Source organism: Penicillium concentricum (assembly GCF_028827145.1).
Source record: "Penicillium concentricum strain IBT 3081 chromosome Unknown utg000001l_segment0_segment0, whole genome shotgun sequence".
NCBI classification, from domain to species: Eukaryota; Fungi; Ascomycota; class Eurotiomycetes; order Eurotiales; family Aspergillaceae; genus Penicillium; species Penicillium concentricum.
In genome coordinates this window covers 5776523-5795893 of record NW_026622754.1, presented here as the reverse complement: position 1 = coordinate 5795893, position 19371 = coordinate 5776523, and the positions used below count along the sequence as shown (strand labels likewise).

At 49.5% G+C, this 19371-nt stretch overlaps 10 protein-coding genes across 10 annotated transcripts; 5 read left to right on the top strand and 5 right to left on the bottom strand.

The window, feature by feature from the left end:
• Positions 1-941: 941 nt before the first annotated feature.
• Positions 942-1998, bottom strand: N7517_002227 (uncharacterized protein; the record flags this gene model as incomplete). Its single annotated transcript, XM_056719957.1, has 3 exons — positions 942-1667; positions 1757-1882; positions 1933-1998. The coding sequence occupies 3 exons, from the start codon at positions 1996-1998 to the stop codon at positions 942-944; spliced, it is 918 nt and encodes a 305-aa protein (XP_056584092.1).
• Positions 1999-2753: 755 nt separating this feature from the next.
• On the top strand, positions 2754-4508 carry N7517_002226 (uncharacterized protein; the record flags this gene model as incomplete). Its single annotated transcript, XM_056719956.1, has 5 exons — positions 2754-3134; positions 3286-3393; positions 3446-4093; positions 4146-4278; positions 4330-4508. 5 exons carry the CDS (start codon positions 2754-2756, stop codon positions 4506-4508), a joined length of 1449 nt encoding a protein of 482 aa, XP_056584091.1.
• Positions 4509-6881: 2373 nt separating this feature from the next.
• N7517_002225 (PIG-Y family protein) lies at positions 6882-8051 on the top strand (the record flags this gene model as incomplete). Its single annotated transcript, XM_056719955.1, has 1 exon — positions 6882-8051. The coding sequence occupies one exon, from the start codon at positions 6882-6884 to the stop codon at positions 8049-8051; it is 1170 nt and encodes a 389-aa protein (XP_056584090.1).
• Positions 8052-8360: 309 nt separating this feature from the next.
• On the bottom strand, positions 8361-9531 carry N7517_002224 (acyl-CoA thioesterase; the record flags this gene model as incomplete). The annotated part of the gene is made up of 2 exons (XM_056719954.1): positions 8361-9215; positions 9271-9531. The coding sequence occupies 2 exons, from the start codon at positions 9529-9531 to the stop codon at positions 8361-8363; spliced, it is 1116 nt and encodes a 371-aa protein (XP_056584089.1).
• An 894-nt stretch (positions 9532-10425) lies between these two features.
• On the bottom strand, positions 10426-10973 carry N7517_002223 (mitochondrial 37S ribosomal protein bS6m; the record flags this gene model as incomplete). The annotated part of the gene is made up of 3 exons (XM_056719953.1): positions 10426-10735; positions 10814-10845; positions 10923-10973. Coding segments are annotated over 3 exons (393 nt in total), but the record flags the coding sequence as incomplete, so codon positions are not given.
• A 196-nt stretch (positions 10974-11169) lies between these two features.
• On the top strand, positions 11170-11974 carry N7517_002222 (glycine decarboxylase subunit H; the record flags this gene model as incomplete). The annotated part of the gene is made up of 3 exons (XM_056719952.1): positions 11170-11305; positions 11461-11523; positions 11661-11974. 3 exons carry the CDS (start codon positions 11170-11172, stop codon positions 11972-11974), a joined length of 513 nt encoding a protein of 170 aa, XP_056584087.1.
• Positions 11975-12336: 362 nt separating this feature from the next.
• dscA (ubiquitin-protein ligase dscA) lies at positions 12337-14760 on the bottom strand (the record flags this gene model as incomplete). The annotated part of the gene is made up of 1 exon (XM_056719951.1): positions 12337-14760. The coding sequence occupies one exon, from the start codon at positions 14758-14760 to the stop codon at positions 12337-12339; it is 2424 nt and encodes an 807-aa protein (XP_056584086.1).
• Positions 14761-15279: 519 nt separating this feature from the next.
• On the bottom strand, positions 15280-15663 carry N7517_002220 (putative NADH-ubiquinone oxidoreductase 14 kDa subunit; the record flags this gene model as incomplete). The annotated part of the gene is made up of 2 exons (XM_056719950.1): positions 15280-15512; positions 15630-15663. 2 exons carry the CDS (start codon positions 15661-15663, stop codon positions 15280-15282), a joined length of 267 nt encoding a protein of 88 aa, XP_056584085.1.
• A 292-nt stretch (positions 15664-15955) lies between these two features.
• N7517_002219 (BOD1/SHG1 domain-containing protein) lies at positions 15956-18097 on the top strand (the record flags this gene model as incomplete). The annotated part of the gene is made up of 3 exons (XM_056719949.1): positions 15956-16183; positions 16261-17959; positions 18009-18097. Coding segments are annotated over 3 exons (2016 nt in total), but the record flags the coding sequence as incomplete, so codon positions are not given.
• A 457-nt stretch (positions 18098-18554) lies between these two features.
• N7517_002218 (NOPCHAP1/New4 family protein) lies at positions 18555-19262 on the top strand (the record flags this gene model as incomplete). The annotated part of the gene is made up of 1 exon (XM_056719948.1): positions 18555-19262. The coding sequence occupies one exon, from the start codon at positions 18555-18557 to the stop codon at positions 19260-19262; it is 708 nt and encodes a 235-aa protein (XP_056584083.1).
• Between the last annotated feature and the right edge of the window lie 109 nt (positions 19263-19371).

Sequence of the window (19371 nt, the reverse complement as noted above, 5' to 3'; positions counted from 1 at the left end):
TCTTGGCCTGATCTAGCTCAAATGCGGGGGAATCGTATCTTTCACATGACCTTTGAGGTATTTTATGGATTTTGAAACCGAAATGTATGAGCCTTTACTTTCCTATATCTCTGACTTAAAGAGTAACCTATTGTAGGGATGTTCTTACGATGCGAATGGTCGGAAAATATACCCAAATATGATTCTAGTTCGTCACCATCACTGTACAGAGATGTTATATTAGCGTGACGACATTACCACCTTTATATATGACATCATCAGCCACATTTTGCCTAGACCCCCGGGGCACTACGGGGCATACATAGACATATATGTATAGAGTAGATCTATTTCGGGCCTTCTCTCTGGGGTGATCGCCCTGTCAAGGGTTCCCTTTGCTTCTCCACTCAACCTACGTCACCACTTATATATTACCTATAATCTACGATCTCAGCTAAAAAGGAGATCCTTCCAGGTACAGAGAAACGTGGCTCCGATTCACGGTTTGGCGCTATGGTCCTCACAATGAGAGCGCTGTGTCACCACTGGGTTCATGCTTTGGGTTGTCTAGGAGCTGTGGGCCTAGACGGGTTCATCTTCTTTGAAGCATCCCGTACCTAGATAGGTGTCAGAACTGCTGTTTCTTAGATCCTCTACTTGAACCATACTTCTAGACTTGATTGGACCTGGCTACTAAATGCTACCTAGTATTCCTCATTGAAGTTTCACAGAATCCACCCAGTCAGGAGCCTACCTGAACAAAAGAATTATGTAGATCACAATAATTATGTATTCCAGCCACAGAATCAGGGCATATGTCATTAGATCTATGCTTAGTACTACCACTAGTGCTAGATGCGCACGCCTGCAGATCGTAGGATACCTTTTCCAATTATCTCTCACTGGTCATTGCTCATATCTAGACTATATAGATTCCGCTAGTGCCCCCCTCTATGATTTTATCAGTTGAACCAATTATCATCCAGCTCGTTAACATTCATCAGGCTGTCCCCCTCTAGCTGATTGAAGTCCCCACCATTCTCCCCGAAATTATCAGTGTCCATAAACAGATCGTCGAAGTTTGATTCAGCGGGCCCCATGAAATCCTCCCCGGAGTTACCCTGCAGGAAATTCCCGTCGTCCCCCTCTGTCTTCTGTAACTCCATATCAAATGCATCACCGCCAGCAGGGACATCTGAGGTATTCCCAGGTTGGGTCGTGCTTAACCTGTCTGCACCAGTAACGCCAGAAGCTGTAAAATTCGACCCAGATAGGAAAGCTTGATTGCCCATGTCATCGTCGTTGAAGTCTAAGCTAAGACCAAAATGGTTTGTGCCCCCAGTGTCGTTGAGGACTGAATCAAAAGTGAGATCTCCATTAGGTCCAGGGAATGATTGATTGGGGGCAGTATTGTCAGCTTCTTTTTTGACAACTATATCATCGCCCGATTGGGTGTCGGGCTTGATCTCTGCCGGAACTGATTGGCTCGCGGAGGTAGCCTCTTCTGATTTAGGCATAGTAGGTTCAAGCTCTGTGTCCATTTCGACTTTCTTGGCCAGGGGAGATGGAATTTCAGGTTCAACCTGTTGGTTCACATCGCTCATTGCCACATCTTCGATGGGTTGGGGAGCGGCGCTAGTGGCCTTGAGAGCCTCATAATCCCTTTCCAAAAAGGCTTTTGCAATGAACTGCAGTGTGTCAGAAAAGAATGAAAGAAAAAAGGAAATAAAAAAAGACGAAAAAAGCAAATATTAATCTATTTGAGATTTGTACTCACAATTTGCTCTGATAGGTTATCCAGTGCATTTTGGAAACTATCATGATACAAGGGGATGGATCGTTGCAGGTGGGTTCTCGATGGCATAGAGCCAGATTTGCGGAACAAACGACCAGTATCAATAAGCTAGAAGCTGTCAGAAGTGCCAAGAGCGATGTTCCAGAGCCAGCGCTTACTGTCCGTTCTATTATGCTTGAAAGCTCTGTAAGTGAGTCTGGGTTTGAATAACTTGAATAGGCCATGGTTGAAAGATAGTACCATGAAGACAGTGATGGATATAGAAGTAGATATAAGTTAAAGAGAAGAGCTGTAAAGAATTTGGGAAAGTAAAGGCGGCTAAACCCATTGGGGTAAAGTGTCCTCCCCCCACCCCTAGCGGTTAACTTCCTCCCTTTACTTTGCTGTTCAGTTCTTTTTTCTTTCTATCCTCATCTTCTTTTTTTTCCTTCCCTTTTTCCTTTTCTCTTTTCTTTCCTGTGTTTGGCTTTCCCCCGTAAAAGGGACTTGCATGCTTTGGTTTTCTTTGAGCTTTCTCTGCCTCTTTTTGTTGGGCTTTCTACCTCCCCCCAACACCGCTTTGTATCGTTTCAATCTCCGACCGCAGCTTTATCAGGCCACAGAAATACCTCCCTAGTTATTTTACCGGAGCTTGATCGAAAAACCAAAAAAAAACCCCCCAAACCCCCCACCCAGGTTCCATTTCGGTGTCTCTTTTACCAGCACTGTTTATACCCGGTGCTCTTTGTTTCCCCAACTTAGGGTCTTTCTTATTGGACTTCTTCCACCCTGGTCCCCCGCGGCCTCCTATACCACATATATTTTCCCAGTCTTAATTGCGATTGTGGCTTTCAGCGACGCTCTGCATTGTCTCAAATTCCGAATTTGACAGATCACCTAACACTGGGCTCTCCCGGTCCGACATTTAACTCCGACTTTCGCATCGCTCGCTTCCTCTGATCGCCTTTGGAATATATTCGTATCTTTTCAAGCAATCATAATGGCTGAAAACGCTCAAGCCTCGGCTCCCTCTTCTCTCCCTCCCGCGCCTCAGCCCGCTGTCGGTCAAAACCAACAGTACGATGCTCCTCAGGGCAACGGCCAGGGCAACCAGTCCCACATGCCCCCGCCTCCGCGCCCTCCTGTGATCATTCCTCAAAATACCAACCCGATCCCCACCGCCATGACCTCTCCCATGTCCGGAGTCGCTATGATGTCCCCAACAAGTGCTGGTGGATATGTTCGCCGGGCGGCTCCTGAACCAAACAAGAGAGCTTTATATGTGGGCGGGCTAGATCCGAGGGTCACTGAGGACATCCTCAAGCAAATCTTTGAGACCACTGGCCACGTGGTCAGCGTGAAGATCATTCCCGACAAGAATGTGAGTTCTCCTGACAGTCAACCCCCTGCATATCAGCCCTCCCCCCACCTCCTGAGTTACAGTAATGGTATCTGAAGCTGTTATCTATCTAAATGCCCTTGGTTTCAATTCTTGATAAAGTATGTGTAGCTGACTGTTTTACTAACTCCAGGGGCAATTCACCACCAAGGGCCACAACTATGGTTTCGTTGAGTTTGACGACCCAGGTGCGGCCGAGAGGGCTATGCAAACCCTGAATGGTCGCCGAATCCACCAATCGGTAGGTTTCTTTTTTTTTCGTGGTACTTTTTGACCGTGTCTAATTGCCGCAGGAAATCCGTGTCAACTGGGCGTATCAGTCCAACAGCACCAGCAAAGAGGATACTTCTAACCACTTCCATATCTTTGTCGGCGACTTGAGCAATGAAGTCAACGATGAAGTGTTGACTCAGGCATTCTCTGCTTTCGGTTCAGTATCCGAAGCACGTGTGATGTGGGATATGAAGACTGGTCGCTCCCGTGGATACGGCTTCGTTGCCTTCCGCGATCGCACAGAGGCAGACAAGGCCCTCAACTCAATGGATGGTGAATGGCTCGGATCTCGTGCTATCCGCTGCAACTGGGCCAACCAGAAGGGTCAGCCTTCAATCTCTCAGCAGCAGGCCTTGGTTGCTATGGGTATGACGCCTACCACTCCTTTCGGGCACCACCACTTCCCAACCCACGGCATTCAGAGCTATGATATGGTTGCTCAGCAGACTCCCCAGTGGCAAACTACTTGCTACGTGGGTAACCTAACCCCATATACTACTCAAAACGACTTGGTCCCCCTGTTCCAGAATTTCGGCTATGTCCTTGAAACTCGCCTCCAAGCCGATCGTGGCTTTGCATTCGTGAAGATGGACTCGCATGAAAATGCGGCGTCCGCGATCTGCCAGCTGAACGGCTACAACGTCAACGGCCGTCCTCTGAAATGCAGTGTAAGTTATTGCTAGTTTTGGGAATCTCCGCTTATGTTACTGACTACCGCAGTGGGGTAAGGATCGCCCTCCTACTGGCCAGTTCGACAACTTCTCTCCTCAGCAGGGCAACGCCGTCCCCTTCAACAACAGCCCTGTCGGTTTCTTCCCTCAATACGGTGGCCCCGCAAACCCCATGAATCAAGGTAAGCCGAGTATTCATACTATATCTGAGCACTTACTTACTGGTATAATAGGTCCTGCCCCTGCTGGTCGAGGCTGGGATCAACAACCCAACAACTTCAATGGGCCTGCTATGGCTGGCCAGGGCTATGCCCAGGCAGGTAATGCCGGTGGCTACGGCCGTGGTCAGCCCATGTCCCCGTCCGGCAACTGGGACCAGTCCAACAACTTCAACGGAGGCTACCAGGCGTAGCTCGGTTTGTGACAGCCTCCAGTCGGTTTGCTCACATACGACACTTCGGGCATTTGCTCACAGAACTAAGTTTATTTAACACCCCTTCTGTGTTTCTTTCCATAGCACCCTTCTACAATTCCCCCTCACCGTTGATATTTTCTTTCTTTTATTTAAATTGAGTGGATTTTCAAGCGAGCAAGTTGCTTTTGTCTGAAGCGGAATTTGTGTGTTGCGCACCCATACCCCAAGTCCACTACGTTGATTCGGTTTTTATTTTGTTTGGCTTTTCTTTTCCTTTTCCTCTTTTCTTTAAGCGTGCTTCGCGGTCAAAGGTTCCTTGGACTTTTGGCGCTGTCACGCCCCCAAATAAAAGCGACCTCCCTACTCTTCACCCGCGTATTTGGATTGTTGCCATCTTGTTCATTTCTTTTCTCTAGCTGTTTTATCATCCGAGTACATGTGTTGTATCAAATTTGCTTTCCTGTCTTTGCTTAAGCTGTGTTTGATACTCATTCCCGCTCAAAAGATGCTTTTTATGGGCCATGGATTTCTCGGTTGACACATTGGTCTGGGCACCTTCCCACGAGTATGCGTATATGCTGTGATGAATTTCCTTGGAGCAAGCAAACACCATTGATCTTTTTTCTAAGTATCTCTCTGCCTTGCTGGCGTTCTAGCCCAGATACCAATTTGGCTTTTTTTTTTCTTTTACTGCATTCTGCCTTTTTCTTTAAACTCATTGCCGATGGCATTTTCTTTGTTTATTTTTATATATATATATATATATATCATGTATGATGTACAGAGCAGACAGCGGGTTGCATGATATTCTCTGCCCATAGGCTACCAGGTGAAACTGAGCATGCTGTGTTATGCTCCGCAGGGCATTTGAAGTCAGCCCGGTTTCATGACAGTTATTATTCATTGTAGCGTAAGTTGATTGGTGAACTGCAGCCCTTTTCTCGCGGCATATGTATTGCAGTGTGACAATGATATCGCATGTTTTAGACAGGGTAGACAATATGTATATATATATGGTCCTAACCTGTCTATGTGTTTCTCTGTTTATCACCACCCAGGTTGGAAGCCAGGGCTGGAGGGTCATTTACTTATTACACAGTCATACATGGATAGGTGCATATACATAAGAATTACCCTTTCGGGGTATTCGATATCTACCCTTATGGTTATAATAGGGCAGAAGGGGATAAAAGACACCATACAAGACAAGGTCTCTAATATCATCTCGAGCCAACTAGATCAGATGATTAAAGTCATATGTCTCAGTAGTTTCGATCAAGCCTGCCTCTGTTTATAGAATGCTGGTTGCTTTTTAGTATATTGATAATAGGAGCCACGGCTGGTATACTTTTTATAATAATCTAGACCCTTGCTCTTTCTCTTCCTTCTCCTACCCTTACTCTGATAACTTGATAAAGGCTTAAATTTGGGGTCTACTGCAAAGAGAGGACCATCAACTAGATTGGCCTCGAGCCTTCCGAGTGATCTTGTCATCGCGAGGTATAACAAAGGTTGTCCACGGCTATTTCTACCGCCATGCTTATCCACCCTATTTTAAGCACATCTCGAAATGTAGACCTTTGGCGGGTCATCGATGTACCTTTCGGCGTGGAGCTGTTCCTGAACCGCGAGTAACGCATCAATCCTACACTTTGATCTAGCCTCCGTTGGCTTTGCGGAGCGAGTGAGTTCCTCAGTGTAGTTCAAACAAGGCACTAGATATCGTGATCGTACCAAATAGGGCAAGGCACATGATATTAAGCACTAAATCACGGGGTTAGGCTCACAAGAGGCTCTTTCCAAGCTTGAATACCCAAGACTTTAGGCCAAACGACTGTTCTACATCGAAGGACATTTCTGCCAGTCTCGCCATTTTCCGGGGGATTTTCGATAATTTGATTCAGTCCATACTCATCGTGGCGGGACATGTGTAATTCTTCCGAATTCCAGAATTTTACAGTATTAGCCAATGGTGGCATTTTTACGAGAAAAAGCTGGAACTAGAATCTTACTCCGTCACTCTAGGGCCGAGGGAAAGTGCATATCATTTTGAACAATGACGTCAGGGAAATTGAAATAAGATAAATATAAATCCTTTTACGCCTTGCATTGGAGACATAATTTAAGTGACGCGCCATTGCTGCCCAGGTGGCATCGCGATATTGATATATAGTTACACCTGCGCAATTTCGTTGCTGCCTGATACTGCAGGCCACAACACTACTCCTTTAACTAACTTCCCTATGCAAATCGCATATCTCTTTGCAATGTGAACAAAATACTAAAGAAAGAAACGAACACAGACAGTTCCCAAGTTTCAATGCAAGAGGATTGACCGAGCTGACGTCCCAGCTCCCGGTTCCACTCGCAATGGACGATGACAACAGAACCGCGGACTTGGCGGTCCACGAACCATCTCCTCGCACGCGATCAGGCAGCGCAAGTAGCGGCCACAAACGAAACTTTTCGGGTTCCCTCCTCTCGAGACTTTCCTTCCTTCGCGTGAACCAGGCAGCACACACCTCCCTGGACCGACACCACCCAGACATGGACCACGATGGCGACGAAGACCTCCACTCCGGTATGCCGCAGAGCACAGGCAAAGGGGGAACAGCCAGCAGCCGGGCAATGTCTGCCGCTCTCGCACAACACCGAACGCGTCGCCGCCGCGGCTCCCTCCGCAAAACCGCATTGCTAGGCACCAGGCTCGAATCACGCGACAAAAGAGCCACCGCCAAAGCCGCCGAAGCTCTCGAAGCCCTCCGCGCAGAACCCGGCCGACTCCCCGCCGCCGACCTACAAGCCGCTATAAAACTAAATAATCAAAACTCCTCCGATAATGGGCCTACGCGATACTCGCCCCGCGAGAGCGAGGCCTTCGACGACGACCGCGACGATGCCCAACAGCCGGCCTGGTTCAGCGCGGCAAATACCCAGAAACCCATCCGACCCTCAATAAGTCGCCGACGCCAGGGCCTTGCACAGCATAATCTCCAAGAACCAGCCACTGACGACGAGGACCTCATCTCCTTCCCTCACCTCCACTCGAATTCAAATCCCCCAGCGGCCGGCACGGGCACCAGCCCCAAGAGTTCTGCAACCGGTTTACACATTTCCCCACCATCCTCCAGCTCAGGTTCATTCTACTCGCTTCAACCTCAGCCCGAACCGACATACCTACCCGTCCACCGACACAAGTCCTCGCCCCTGGTCACACACCCGGTTGAGTTGAAGAGCAGCCCCGATGTGGACGTGGACTACTCTGAGACCGAGTGGTGGGGCTGGATTATACTGATTGTGACATGGCTCGTATTTGTTGTGGGAATTGGAAGCTGTTTTGAGGTTTGGAGCTGGGCTTGGGATGTCGGGGAGACGCCCTATGCGCCGCCTGAGTTGGAAGATGATCCTACTTTGCCGATTGTCGGCTATTATCCTGCACTTATCATTCTCACAGCTGTCATGTCTTGGGTTTGGGTTGTTGTCGCATGGGTTGGTATGAAGTACTTCAAGCATGCTAATATATCCGGGGAGGATATTTGATTTTCTTTTCTTTGTTCTAGCGTATACCATATTATAATACCCTTGTTCTTGTGAGCATTAGTTACATGGCATATTTCTCAACAATACCGTAGTTTTTCGTGGTAGGCTGGCTGTGTTTGAATGGCGTTCGATGGTCAATAGGCTGCACAAACGTTACAGCTATACTGCCGCCACTGCGAGATCAGTTTCTGAACATGAGCGAGGAAAAGTTATAAACATCGCAAGAATTATTCCCAGCAAATCGTCTTGCTGTCATGGCCCTATCTAGTCTATAAATTGCATATGTATATATGAGGAACCTTTATAAAATCACAAGTTTGCAACCTTCAACTTCCTCAAGCGCAGCATACTATCCTGCAATGAAGTCGCCACCAGCGTCCCATCAGGGCTCCAAAGATGACTCTCATGCGTCGCCCTATTCTCCCCAGCCCGAGGCGTCCACCCCTCCTGCACGAACCACTTCATAGGCAACTTACTCACTTCTCCAACATCGCCATCGCCGATACTCTCCCAATCCACCATCCGCAGAGCCTCTCCATGCTGATGCACAATAACCGTAAGTGTAAGACTCGCCATCTCAGCCCAATGCGTGATCCCCAGCGCGCGCGGAATCAGAAGAAGTGAGTTCTTATCACTGGAATACATATGCGCACACGCATACAAGTTATCATATTCCCCGTTCTCTTCTCTCTCCCGGATCTGCGCCAAAGTCGCAGCAGGATCCTCGTCCGGTGATCCTTTGAGCCGGTATTGCGTGAGCTGGCGATACCGTTCAGGATGTTGCTTGATTTCCTCGGTGAGGTTATAATCCTTCATGTCGGTCTTGCGCACGTCTAGACCGGGAAACTTGTGCTCGGAGATGTTTCCCAGCCGTACAGCATCAATCCACCATTCTGCGTCCACGCTGGGACTGGAAGGCTGGTCTTCTGGCCGTTTTGCCGAAAGGATTGAATCGAAGCGCGCTTGTGCTGATGTCGGTTGGTGCTGGAAGAGACGTTCCTTTTCATCACGCTTGAAGGAGCATATGCACGAAAAGCAAACTCTGCCTGCTTGACGTGCGTCGACGGCTCGTGTGCTATACATGAATCCATCGCGGATATGTCGCACTGTGTACACGTATGGCGTGTCAAGCCGTCCCCCTAGGATAAATGTGCCCGTCATATCCTGTCGGTACGTTAATTTGAGGCTCTTTGTGGACAATTGATGTATAAGATCTTACGTGAATCACTAAGCCCTGGCCGACGGTCTTGGACGCTGCATAGGCTGATTGGGCGTAGACATGTCCGCCGAACGAGCGCGTTCCCTGCCCAGGATTGTAAGGCGTTGCTAGCGAACGGAACCGCTCAATCTTTTCTGGCTCGGTGGTGTCGGGATGTGAGATCAATGTATCTTCAAGTCGCTGCAGCGCCATCAACTCAATAAAAGAATGCGGGGACATTAGTTCGCCGTCATTGTCCGGGGCCCCGCGTTGCGGAGACATAGTGCAAAAGAGGCGACAGATGTTCTGATCTAGGCTTTTTCTTCTCCTAAAGGATACAAGCTGCGCGAAGCAGTTCCTTGTCTCGAAGGGCGAATTTCTTTGCAGGCCGATGGTTGTCCGATCAACAGTATCGGCCCCTGGATCCGATGATGGTCCTCCCCGCAATTGTGGGAGGTGGGACTAATAAGCCAGGTTTTGTACCGTCTGATGTTATAGAGAGAAACCTGTATGGTGGTACTGGTACTGTGGTGAGTAGAAATGATGGATTTGATAATGGGATATATGGGATTGGTACATTGGTACCCCGGACTAAGAGACGGGACTAGCCGGTGCCTCGGCTTGTCAATTTGAGTCACGCGTACTTCGATATAAAGGTGAAAGTTCTAAATGTAGAAGGTCTGAACAAAGTAATTGTATAACTTTTGTATGAATCGGTTGTCTATGTACCAATGGGATGCTTAATCCAAATTCAGCACTCGAACTTGATCGGGTAGGAAATGCATTTCCGCTGGATCATTTCACTCCTCGGGTTTACACAATGAACAATGGTGGCGTCCAGAGGGTGCCGCATGTCGATCTATATAAGTCGAAATAGGGAGAGATATATTGGGCGTTTCTATCGGATGCATGGTTTGCTTGCCATGCTCGTCGTTGCCATATTTTATGGAGGACAGGAGAGAACACGAATTGTAGTAACAGCCACAAAATAGACTTGTAGATCAAACTGGTATTTTGTACAATATGCGCCGATTGTGCTGATAGGCTCAAGTGGCAGTTCCCAATGCCTGTGCCATAATAATACAAAGAACAAAAAGAAAAGTGCTGAAATCCAAATCCACGCTTCTAAATCTGATATCAACAATCAATCAAACTTTCGTCAAAAAATTGCATCAATTAGATCTGGTCAGTAATGGTGGAAACGTTGTTCCACTCGACCTTGCCCTCGATATCCTTGATCTCCTCAAGCTTGTCGCCGAGCTTGACCACGGAGAAGTTGATCATACGCGGGTCGAGACCGAGAGTGCGGCGGATAGAGGACTGAACAGAGCCGGAGGAGTCGAAGCGCATGATGAAGTGGTGACCTTCGGTGTATCGGGCCTGATGTTTCGTGGTGACCCTGGGCAGGCGGAAGGCGCCCCAGTTGGTGTAGCCGCGAACGACGCCGCCGGAGCGGATGACTTGGGTACCGGCGTTACGGGCGATTCTGCAGCAAATTATCTATATTAGTATTCGATAGGTTCGGATGATGGAGACCGTGGCGAAGGTGTTGATTCAGACATACTCTCGCACTTCGTTGAGGCTGCCCGGGCGGACCTGTTAGCAGAGCGGTTAGCAAATCCAGACATATCTTTTAGAACCAATATGACAGTTCCCATAAACCAAAAACATACAATGGCAATCAGTTCGTACAACATGGCATCGAGGGGTGGCGCGCACTGGAGACTGTAATGAGGCAATGACCATTCAAAGCCAGCAAAATCCGACGAGGTTAGCGCGTTGCTTATCAGAGGTCTTGGCATTTCGTTATCGGGGAAACTCCGCCGGAGAAGGGCATCACCTTCTTTCCCTTCTACTTAAACTCTCCCCTCTTCCCATTTCACTTTCCACGCTTCCAATTCCTTTCCTCTATACCTCAAAATGTCCTCCATCGCTCGTGCCATCCGCCCATTTGCTTCCAGGGTCCTTACCCAGAAGCCTCTTGCCTCCACCTGCCAGGTTGCGCCTGCTTTCCGTTTCCCGCGGGGAACCAGGAGCTTCTCTCAGAGCCCTCTCTGTGAGTTCCATGAACCCCCCCAGTGTTGCCAAATACTGTCCAGGGTAATTTACAACACCCTTGGACCGGTGCTGAAGCATCACAACCGTCAACCATGCTTCCTGAAGCTCTATGATGTCACATTTTACTAACGACGCATCAATTCGCAATTTTAGCCCAGCTGAAGAAGTACACAGAGTCGCACGAATGGATTGAGCTGGCCGACGGCGGCAAGACTGGTTAGTTTACTACCATCCCGATCGATTGGTCTCATACACCTGCCTTGGACCCATTGAACCGACATGCCGGGTGTATAGGGCCTTCTATAGTATACAAAATATGGGGCAGGGAGATAACTAACACACGCTCTCTACAGCCAAGATCGGTATCACTGAATACGCTGCTCACTCCTTGGGTGATGTCGTCTACGTCGAGCTTCCCGAGGTAGACCTCGAGATCGTCGCCGGCGAGCCCGTCGGCGCTGTCGAGTCCGTCAAGTCTGCCTCCGATGTCCTCTCCCCTGTCGCCGGAAAGGTTATCAAGGGTAACAGCATCCTCGAGGATAAGGCCAAGACCATCAACGAGAGCCCCGAGGGTGAGGGCTGGATCGCTGAGATTGAGGTCGCTGATGTTGCTGAGCTCGATGCCTTGCTCGATGAGGCTGCCTACAAAGAGACTATTGATGCTTAGATTTATGGAGTGTAAAGACTGATTGTGATTCGTGGTTTATAAATACCTGCCTGTGCTGGATGTGCTGGATGTGGTTAATTTCCTTTTCTTCAAGTGTGATGTCATATCGTCATGTATGCCCAATGGTGACCGATTTCCTTCAACGAGAGCGTTTAGATTCGTCGATCCGTTACGGATCAATATACTGTTCAACAAGATTTCTGTATGTGAATGGCTTTTTTTATTTTCTTGTAGAGAAATCATAGTCCATATATCCAGGTGGATGTGTATTCAGAGCCAGACCATGCAAGTCTCAACAGTGTAATGCAGCAAGTCTGTGTACAGGAGGATGATATCATATATGAAAAGCATTACAACAGAAGCTATACAGGAGGTATGGTGTCACGGCAGATCGGACACTGGAGGCGAAGTCTCATCCAGCTTTCCAGACAGGCAGTGTGAAATATATGACGACAAGGAGTGACCATGTACAATCGGCGACTCAAGATGCTTGAGGCCCCATCGGCGACGCTACTTCCACTCGAGGCAGAAAGCGCGGGAAGGACAGGCACCTCAATATCCTGCATGCAAATAGCGCAGTCGAACACCGCCTTCTTGCGATCTTTCTGCTGCTTATCGTCATCCTTGGAGTCGCTGACTAGATCTCTTTCATCGCCTCGCAGGGATGCAATTGACAAAACACCACCACCAGCTTCCAGATCCTCGTCCGCTCCAGATAAATCGCGCAGCATGGGATGGTAATCGTATGCATGCGGCGCCCAGCCACGAGGCACAAAGAAGCGCGGTCCGAGAACGTCCTGGCTGACTAGGATCCAAGCTTGAATCCACACCCATCCAGTCATGATGAATGCGCTTGTGTAGTCGGGGCGGATAAACAGCACGTTTCCCCGCGCTGTGAGGAAGTACAGGAAAGGGAAGAGCCGAAGAATACTCTGGCCAGCAACAAAGTCCCATCGAAGGGCCTTGCGGCAATTTCGCATCACGTTTCGGTAAATCTGTGGAACCCAGAAGGAGAGATAAACTGCAGCCAAGAATCGGGTGTAGATCGAGCCGAGGCGTCTCGGCAGGAGGAAAGCCCATATTGACACGATGAGCATGCCAAACAGCGCAAGATAGAACCGCGCGTACATTGTTCCTACGTCGCTGCGGATTTGCCTTGGAGTTGGGGGAGTGGTTCGGGTGGCTGGCGGCGGGGAATCCATCTCATCGTCGGGGGCATCTTGGTCGGGCGACAAGATAATTGGGGTGGCCCCCGAGTCTTGCACTGCCGGAGCAGTGGCAGGCAAAGGCAAAGGCTCAGGGCGAGTAGTTGGAGCTGGTGGATTGGGCGGACGATCTTGCTCTCTTCTTTCTGGCTCTTGCACTGCCCATATTTCCATCATGAACTTCATTCCAATGTAACTCACCGACAGGAACGCCAAAAATGATGCAGTGGCCAGAACCAAGAAAGATACCGCCTCGAATAGTTCCAAAACAATGAATGTTAAAACAAATGCATCGCCGAGCGCCATCAATGCGATGGTATAGAAGCTGATTCGACTCCGGGTAGAAGGAGTTGAAGCCTCTTTAATTTGTCGGAGAAGCAAGGTGATCTGTGCAACAAAAACACCAGAAACAACGAAAATGAGACGAGCTGCATATTTACTGTACTCTTCATGCTTGGGCCCAGTCACATATAGCGAATCAGAAGGAGGGAACTCAGGGGTTCCTTTCGTTTGAAGTATGTACCCGCAGTCTGGAGAGAAGACAACGGCAGACATGACCATAAGAGGAGGAGCTGGGATTGGCGCTCCCATAGGATATCTGAGCTCTTGCTCCATACGCTCCAATAACAATCGGTCAGCAGCGGCATCCCCGAGCATCACTGGATGCTGCTGCAAGTAGATGATATGTTCACATTTAGGTGCAGGGAACTCCATCTGCTCTGTTCCTGCCAGAGAGGACCAGGGAAATAGTGTTGGGTGTCGATTTTGCTTCTCCGAGATGGTGTCCGACAGCGACTTGAGAAGAAGCTCGTGGGAGAGTTCGTAAGTGTCAGGAGATAGCATGAAATGCGGCAACGAGAAGATCCCGCCAAATTTCTCGCTAGATGTAGTCAAAATGATACTTCCGGTGTCTGGAAAGTGTACACCAAATAACGAGAGGTACCAGGTACTTCCCCAGAAGTCCTCGCTTTCGACCGTTAAACTGGCTCGCATCTCTCTCAAAATTCCATCTCCCATCTGAAGCTCTTCGCCACCTCCCTCTTCAAGATCGAAGTAAAATGTGCCCCCATTGCCAGTGATATTATGGCTGAATTCATGGGTGAAGTATTCATGTTCTTCGGCGATGGCAGTCGTGTTCAGAGGTTCACGGCGATCACCACCTTCAGTTTTCCGAACCCAGTCCCCCCGAAGCTTTCCGGTTGAGTTGCGATATACTGGAAGCAGGAGCTTGGTCAAGTTCAACGTAGGCGACACGGTGGGGTCTTCTAGACCATCCGGGGGTTCTAAACCGGCATTTGAGACAGCCGATTGTAACTGGTGGCGAGCTAGGCCTTTAACCTGCGGGAGAAGGTCCCAAGCATAACTGTCGTTTGCCCTTAAGCCCGAAAAAGGGAGCCATCGATTGGCGGGCGGATCGAAGTCGCCATATTTTGAACCATTCAACAGCTGAAGGACCTGTCGCTCATGATCAAGCTCACGTTGCCGTGCTCGATCTTCATCGATCAACGGCGGTCGAGACTGAGAGCTGAGGATAATGTAGAACACTAGCAGGAAGAAGAAAAAGGAGCCGCGGTTATCCATCTATGCCACGGAGTCTCGTCATCGGACTCTTCCTCAAAGACAGACAATAAGCATCGCGAGAAAGAGAAACAAAAGACCCGAGAAGAACCGGGGAGCTTGACTAAGTTACAAAGGGAGCAAACAGGAAAGAAATAATGAATGACGAGCGCAGTATAAGTAGGTGTCTACGGAGCGGAGTTGATGATGTACTCGACCCCGGGGAGCCTGCCCGGCGGGCACCCACTCCTTGCTGACTCATGACGCCTCAGACTTGATGGATGGGTCGATGTTAACCTTGGAAACGTTCTACTTCGGGATTTATACCCCGTGAAATTAAAAAAGAAATAGGCAAATTGGAGACTATTCTTATCCAGAATTTTGAAGAACAGATCAAAAAAATAAGAGATGTCAATGCATCTGTGGCAAGAATTGTCCACTAAATGCGAAGACCCGAATGCTGATATCAAACCGGTTGAATTTTGGTACAAATAGAAAAACGCATACACACAATGACCATCTCAATCATAATAGCTCTTTGCTTTATGATGCAGCAGCCAGGACACCACCTTCGGGCTTCTCATCCCGTCGCCGACGCTTCTCGAGAATGGCCTCACGGCGCTGTGCAAGCATCTTCAATTGTCTGCTCTCAACACCCTGGAGCCAATAGCCAAAGCTTCCACCAACACCGGCGAAAAGAGGGTAGACCCAGAGGGATTCCTTGGCGAGAATCGGACGCATCTCGATACCGAGTTGCCAGAGGCGGACGGCAATGCCTGTGGGATCAACGCGGTTAGTTCCAATGGCCATATAAATAATTTTAACAGTCGTGCCTCTTGGTATGAAGCATTCTCTTGCAATAAATTGGAATCCGGGGAAGGATATGTACGTACCGAAGCCACTCCAGAAGAGTACTTTGTGCACCATGATCGCGGTCGGGCGCGGGGTTTGTGTTTGTGATTCGAGTACGAAAGGGGATCCGAGAAAAAGGATCAGGAAAGCAGATGGGTGGATCGATTAATTCAACACCGCTGCGGCCGGGGTAAATGGAGGCGGAATTGGATGTTGCCGTCGCAATAGTACAGGAGAGACGAGGTTGAAGCAAATCAGCGGGCCGCAGTTCCCAATCACGGAATAACCATTCTTCCGATCACATTTGTTATCGCTTATCGCTCGCGCGACTTTGAATCTCTCTCTTGTCCAGGCCAGTCGTGTTACTATGGCTTCTGATGAGGTAATGGACAATTCTCAAGGGATAGAGTATGTCCATTCTACAGCTACACGGTCTATTGATATTGAGAGCGTGAAGCGCAAGAAGTTCAAGACCGATGACCTTCCCTTGTCTGCCGCGCAACATGCGGTCATTGACAAACTCCTACATTCATTCAAGAAGAAGGGTGGCTTTGATAGTGTTCGCAAGCAAATATGGGCTGACTTCAATGATGGGGTATGAGGGTTTCCTGAGACAGTGCTTGCGAGAGACTGTTTATATTTTTCTGCCGTCTGCTAATCCTATCCGAACAGGAACTTCGAACCGATTTTACCAACAAGTTAGTCGCCCTTGCAGAGTCAGAGATCGATCGCGAACCCGCACTACTGTCCCGCGAGAGAGGGAAAGCAGCAACACTCATTGAGGGCGCGGTGGACCGTGGTGATGTTTACAAGAGCGTGGAGGACTCCATCGACCAATTAGCATCCAAACACCTGGATTTTATCCTCGAATCTGTTCGTGAGATCCGATGCCAGGACGTTGGAGGGGAAGTAGCCGCCCGTGAACTGCAGCTAGGGAACAAAACCGATGCAGATTACGAAGCCTACGTCAGTGCCCAGCGAGAGGAGCGGGAAAAAGTGTGGCGCGAAGAGGAGCGCAAGCAGAGGGAGATTGAGGAGGAGGAAAAACGCATCAGGGATGAAGAACGTAAAAAGAAGCGCGAACTTGAACGTCAGAAAGATGAGGAAGACCGGGCCCGAAGAAAGGAAATTGATGAACAGAGGCGAGCTGATCGTGAGCGCCAACGCGAGGAGCAACGAATTCTCGACGAGCAGCGAGAACGAGAGCGAGACGAAAGATATGAGCGACGAAGGCGAGAAGATAGGGAGCGATATCGAGGCTGGGACCGCGACCGCAGTCGAACTCGAGATAGAGACCGTTTCCGTGATCGCTCTCCGGCCTATCGCTCTGACCGTGGCTTATCCCCTTGGCCACGGGATTCGAAGCACGACAAGTCATCTACGTCTAATGCTCCAACTCCTCTGCTAGCGCCGCTTGTGGATGAGAAGTCACTTGAGGAGGCTGCTTTGCAAATGCTTTTGAAAGAAGGCGAAGAACTTGCAGCCAAGGCTCGACAGAAGCCCGAATTTGACTTTGAAGAGGCCGAGGCTATTGAAAATGGACTGAAACCGCCAGGATCAACATTAGGGCCGGCGAAGAGCGCGAATGATTCCAGATTTTCCAATACATCTACCAGAGCAGCCAGCATTTCCCGAGATACTGACGCAAGGCGTGGTTCAATTGCAGACCGGGGTGATCGGACCCGACATTTGACACGGGATCGAAGCCGTAGTCGCTCGCGCCGACGACGCACATCCCGTTATGACACAGACCGTCGACGTGAACGGTCCCGGGATACTTCTGTGAGGTCTCGAGATCGTGATATGGATGCACGCCGTGGCTACCGCGACTTCCGGGATGAAAGAGGTGGTGGAAGCTACAGACCAAGCCGTCGCAGCCGCAGTCGATCCGTCGGCCGGCATGACCGGGACCGCAGTGTTGGCCGAGATAGAGATAGAATACGGGATCGATCGCGGTCCAAAGACCGCAGCCGCAGCCGCAACCGAGATCATGATAATTATCGCCCTCGGCGCAGTCGGCCCTCTCGCTCACCCGTACGCCGACGTTCTCGCAGCCGCTCGCGCTCGCGCGCTCGCGCCCGTGACCGCCCTCGGTCACGCTCTCGATCTACTCGACGGAGATCTCGATCTCGGCGTCGCTCGCCTTCTCCTACTCTAGATATTGACCGATACGTGCCCTCCACCAGCAACCGGAGCAAATCACCCCGCCGCCGGGTCCGATCCCCAGAGCGAGAGCGAGAACCGCGACCCCGGTTAGCCGACATTGACCGTTACAAACCTGTATCTGAACGAGATAAGGATCCGACTCAAGCAAAAGAGGGAGATCTTGAGGTTGGCATAGAAAAGGAAAAGGAGAAAGAAAAGGAAAAAGGTAAAGACAAGGAGACAGATGATCGCCGACCTCGTCGACGGACTCCTAGTCGCCGAAGGAGCCCTAGCCGACGAAGAAGCCCAAGCCGACGACGAAGTCGCAGTCGCAGAAGGAACCGGAGCCGATGATTTTGACGGAGGTGTTTTGCCATGTATAAAAAGACCCGGGAGGCTTTTTTACTGGCTTGCTTCTTATTGAACTACCTTGTAATAATAACATGTATGGTTAGAGACTACATGTAACCATTTGAGTCTCCTTACGATCTACGATTTGTGCTCTCAGTGTTCCGCCTAGGCTTAGGGTTGAAATCCATCTAGATCACATGCATCGATAGCCGATAAGCTTATCCGTTATCAGTTCTCCACCCAAAAAAGTTGAAAATGCCCGACCTGCAACCAGACTCAACTTCCACTCTTCCAAGACACAGACAAAATCATCGGGCTATCGGACACCGAGATCACAATTAGCCATATACAGAATCTCGAAATATCTTCCCAGAACCCATTCCAACCCTCAACCCCAACATCCGCGCATCACAATCTCCCAGAAATCTCTGCGAGTCCCAGCAAACCGCATACCTCCAAATACCCAAAACATGACCAAAGCAACGACAAGGTCTGAGGCTGCTGCAAGCAATCCGTCTGCACGACCTCTCAACTTAACAGACCGCACCGCGTCTCGTCGACAGCGCGCCAACTCTGTTCAGTCATCCGACTCAGACCCAACCTCATCCTCGGGCTCATCTTCGGAGGACAACAGCGAGAGCGAAAGAGAAGATGAACAACACTCTGACCAAGAAACGGCTCGCACCGGAGAGTCGAGCACCCACGCAAATTCCTCTGATCCCTCCTCATTACCTCGCATCGCCGGCCGCCCGAAACCGCGCATACATCGCATGAAAGGCGATTCGGATATTTTGTCGCGGCTCAACTCTTTCTTGCCAAAGATGAAGGATGCAAATGAGGATTTGCAGAGGAAGATTGAAGCTGGGGAGGCTGGAGATCTGGTTCTCGATAATGCAGATGAGAATGGGGAGCAGTACATTGAAATGGTAAGGCTCATGATGATTTTGATGGGCTTTGCTAACCGATATCAGGATCTTGGTCTTGGAGTCTTGGAAGAGAAGCGAGATGGTGATTCTTCGAGTGGCGAGGAGAGTGATGACGAAGAGCATAAGGGTGCCACTGGGGCTGGAAAGACCGCCCAGGAGATGAATGACTCGGATATCATTGGGAAGCTCATGGGAGGTAAGAATAAGAAGTCGAATACGGATAAGCCGTCCATCGAGGAGATGGCTCAGTAGACATTGGCCTAGTGTGGTGGTGGGTTGCACTATTTATGACATTTGATGGAGATGTGTGGCCTTGATTCAATCATGACGATTTTATGGCTTGACAATTACTTGCATATCG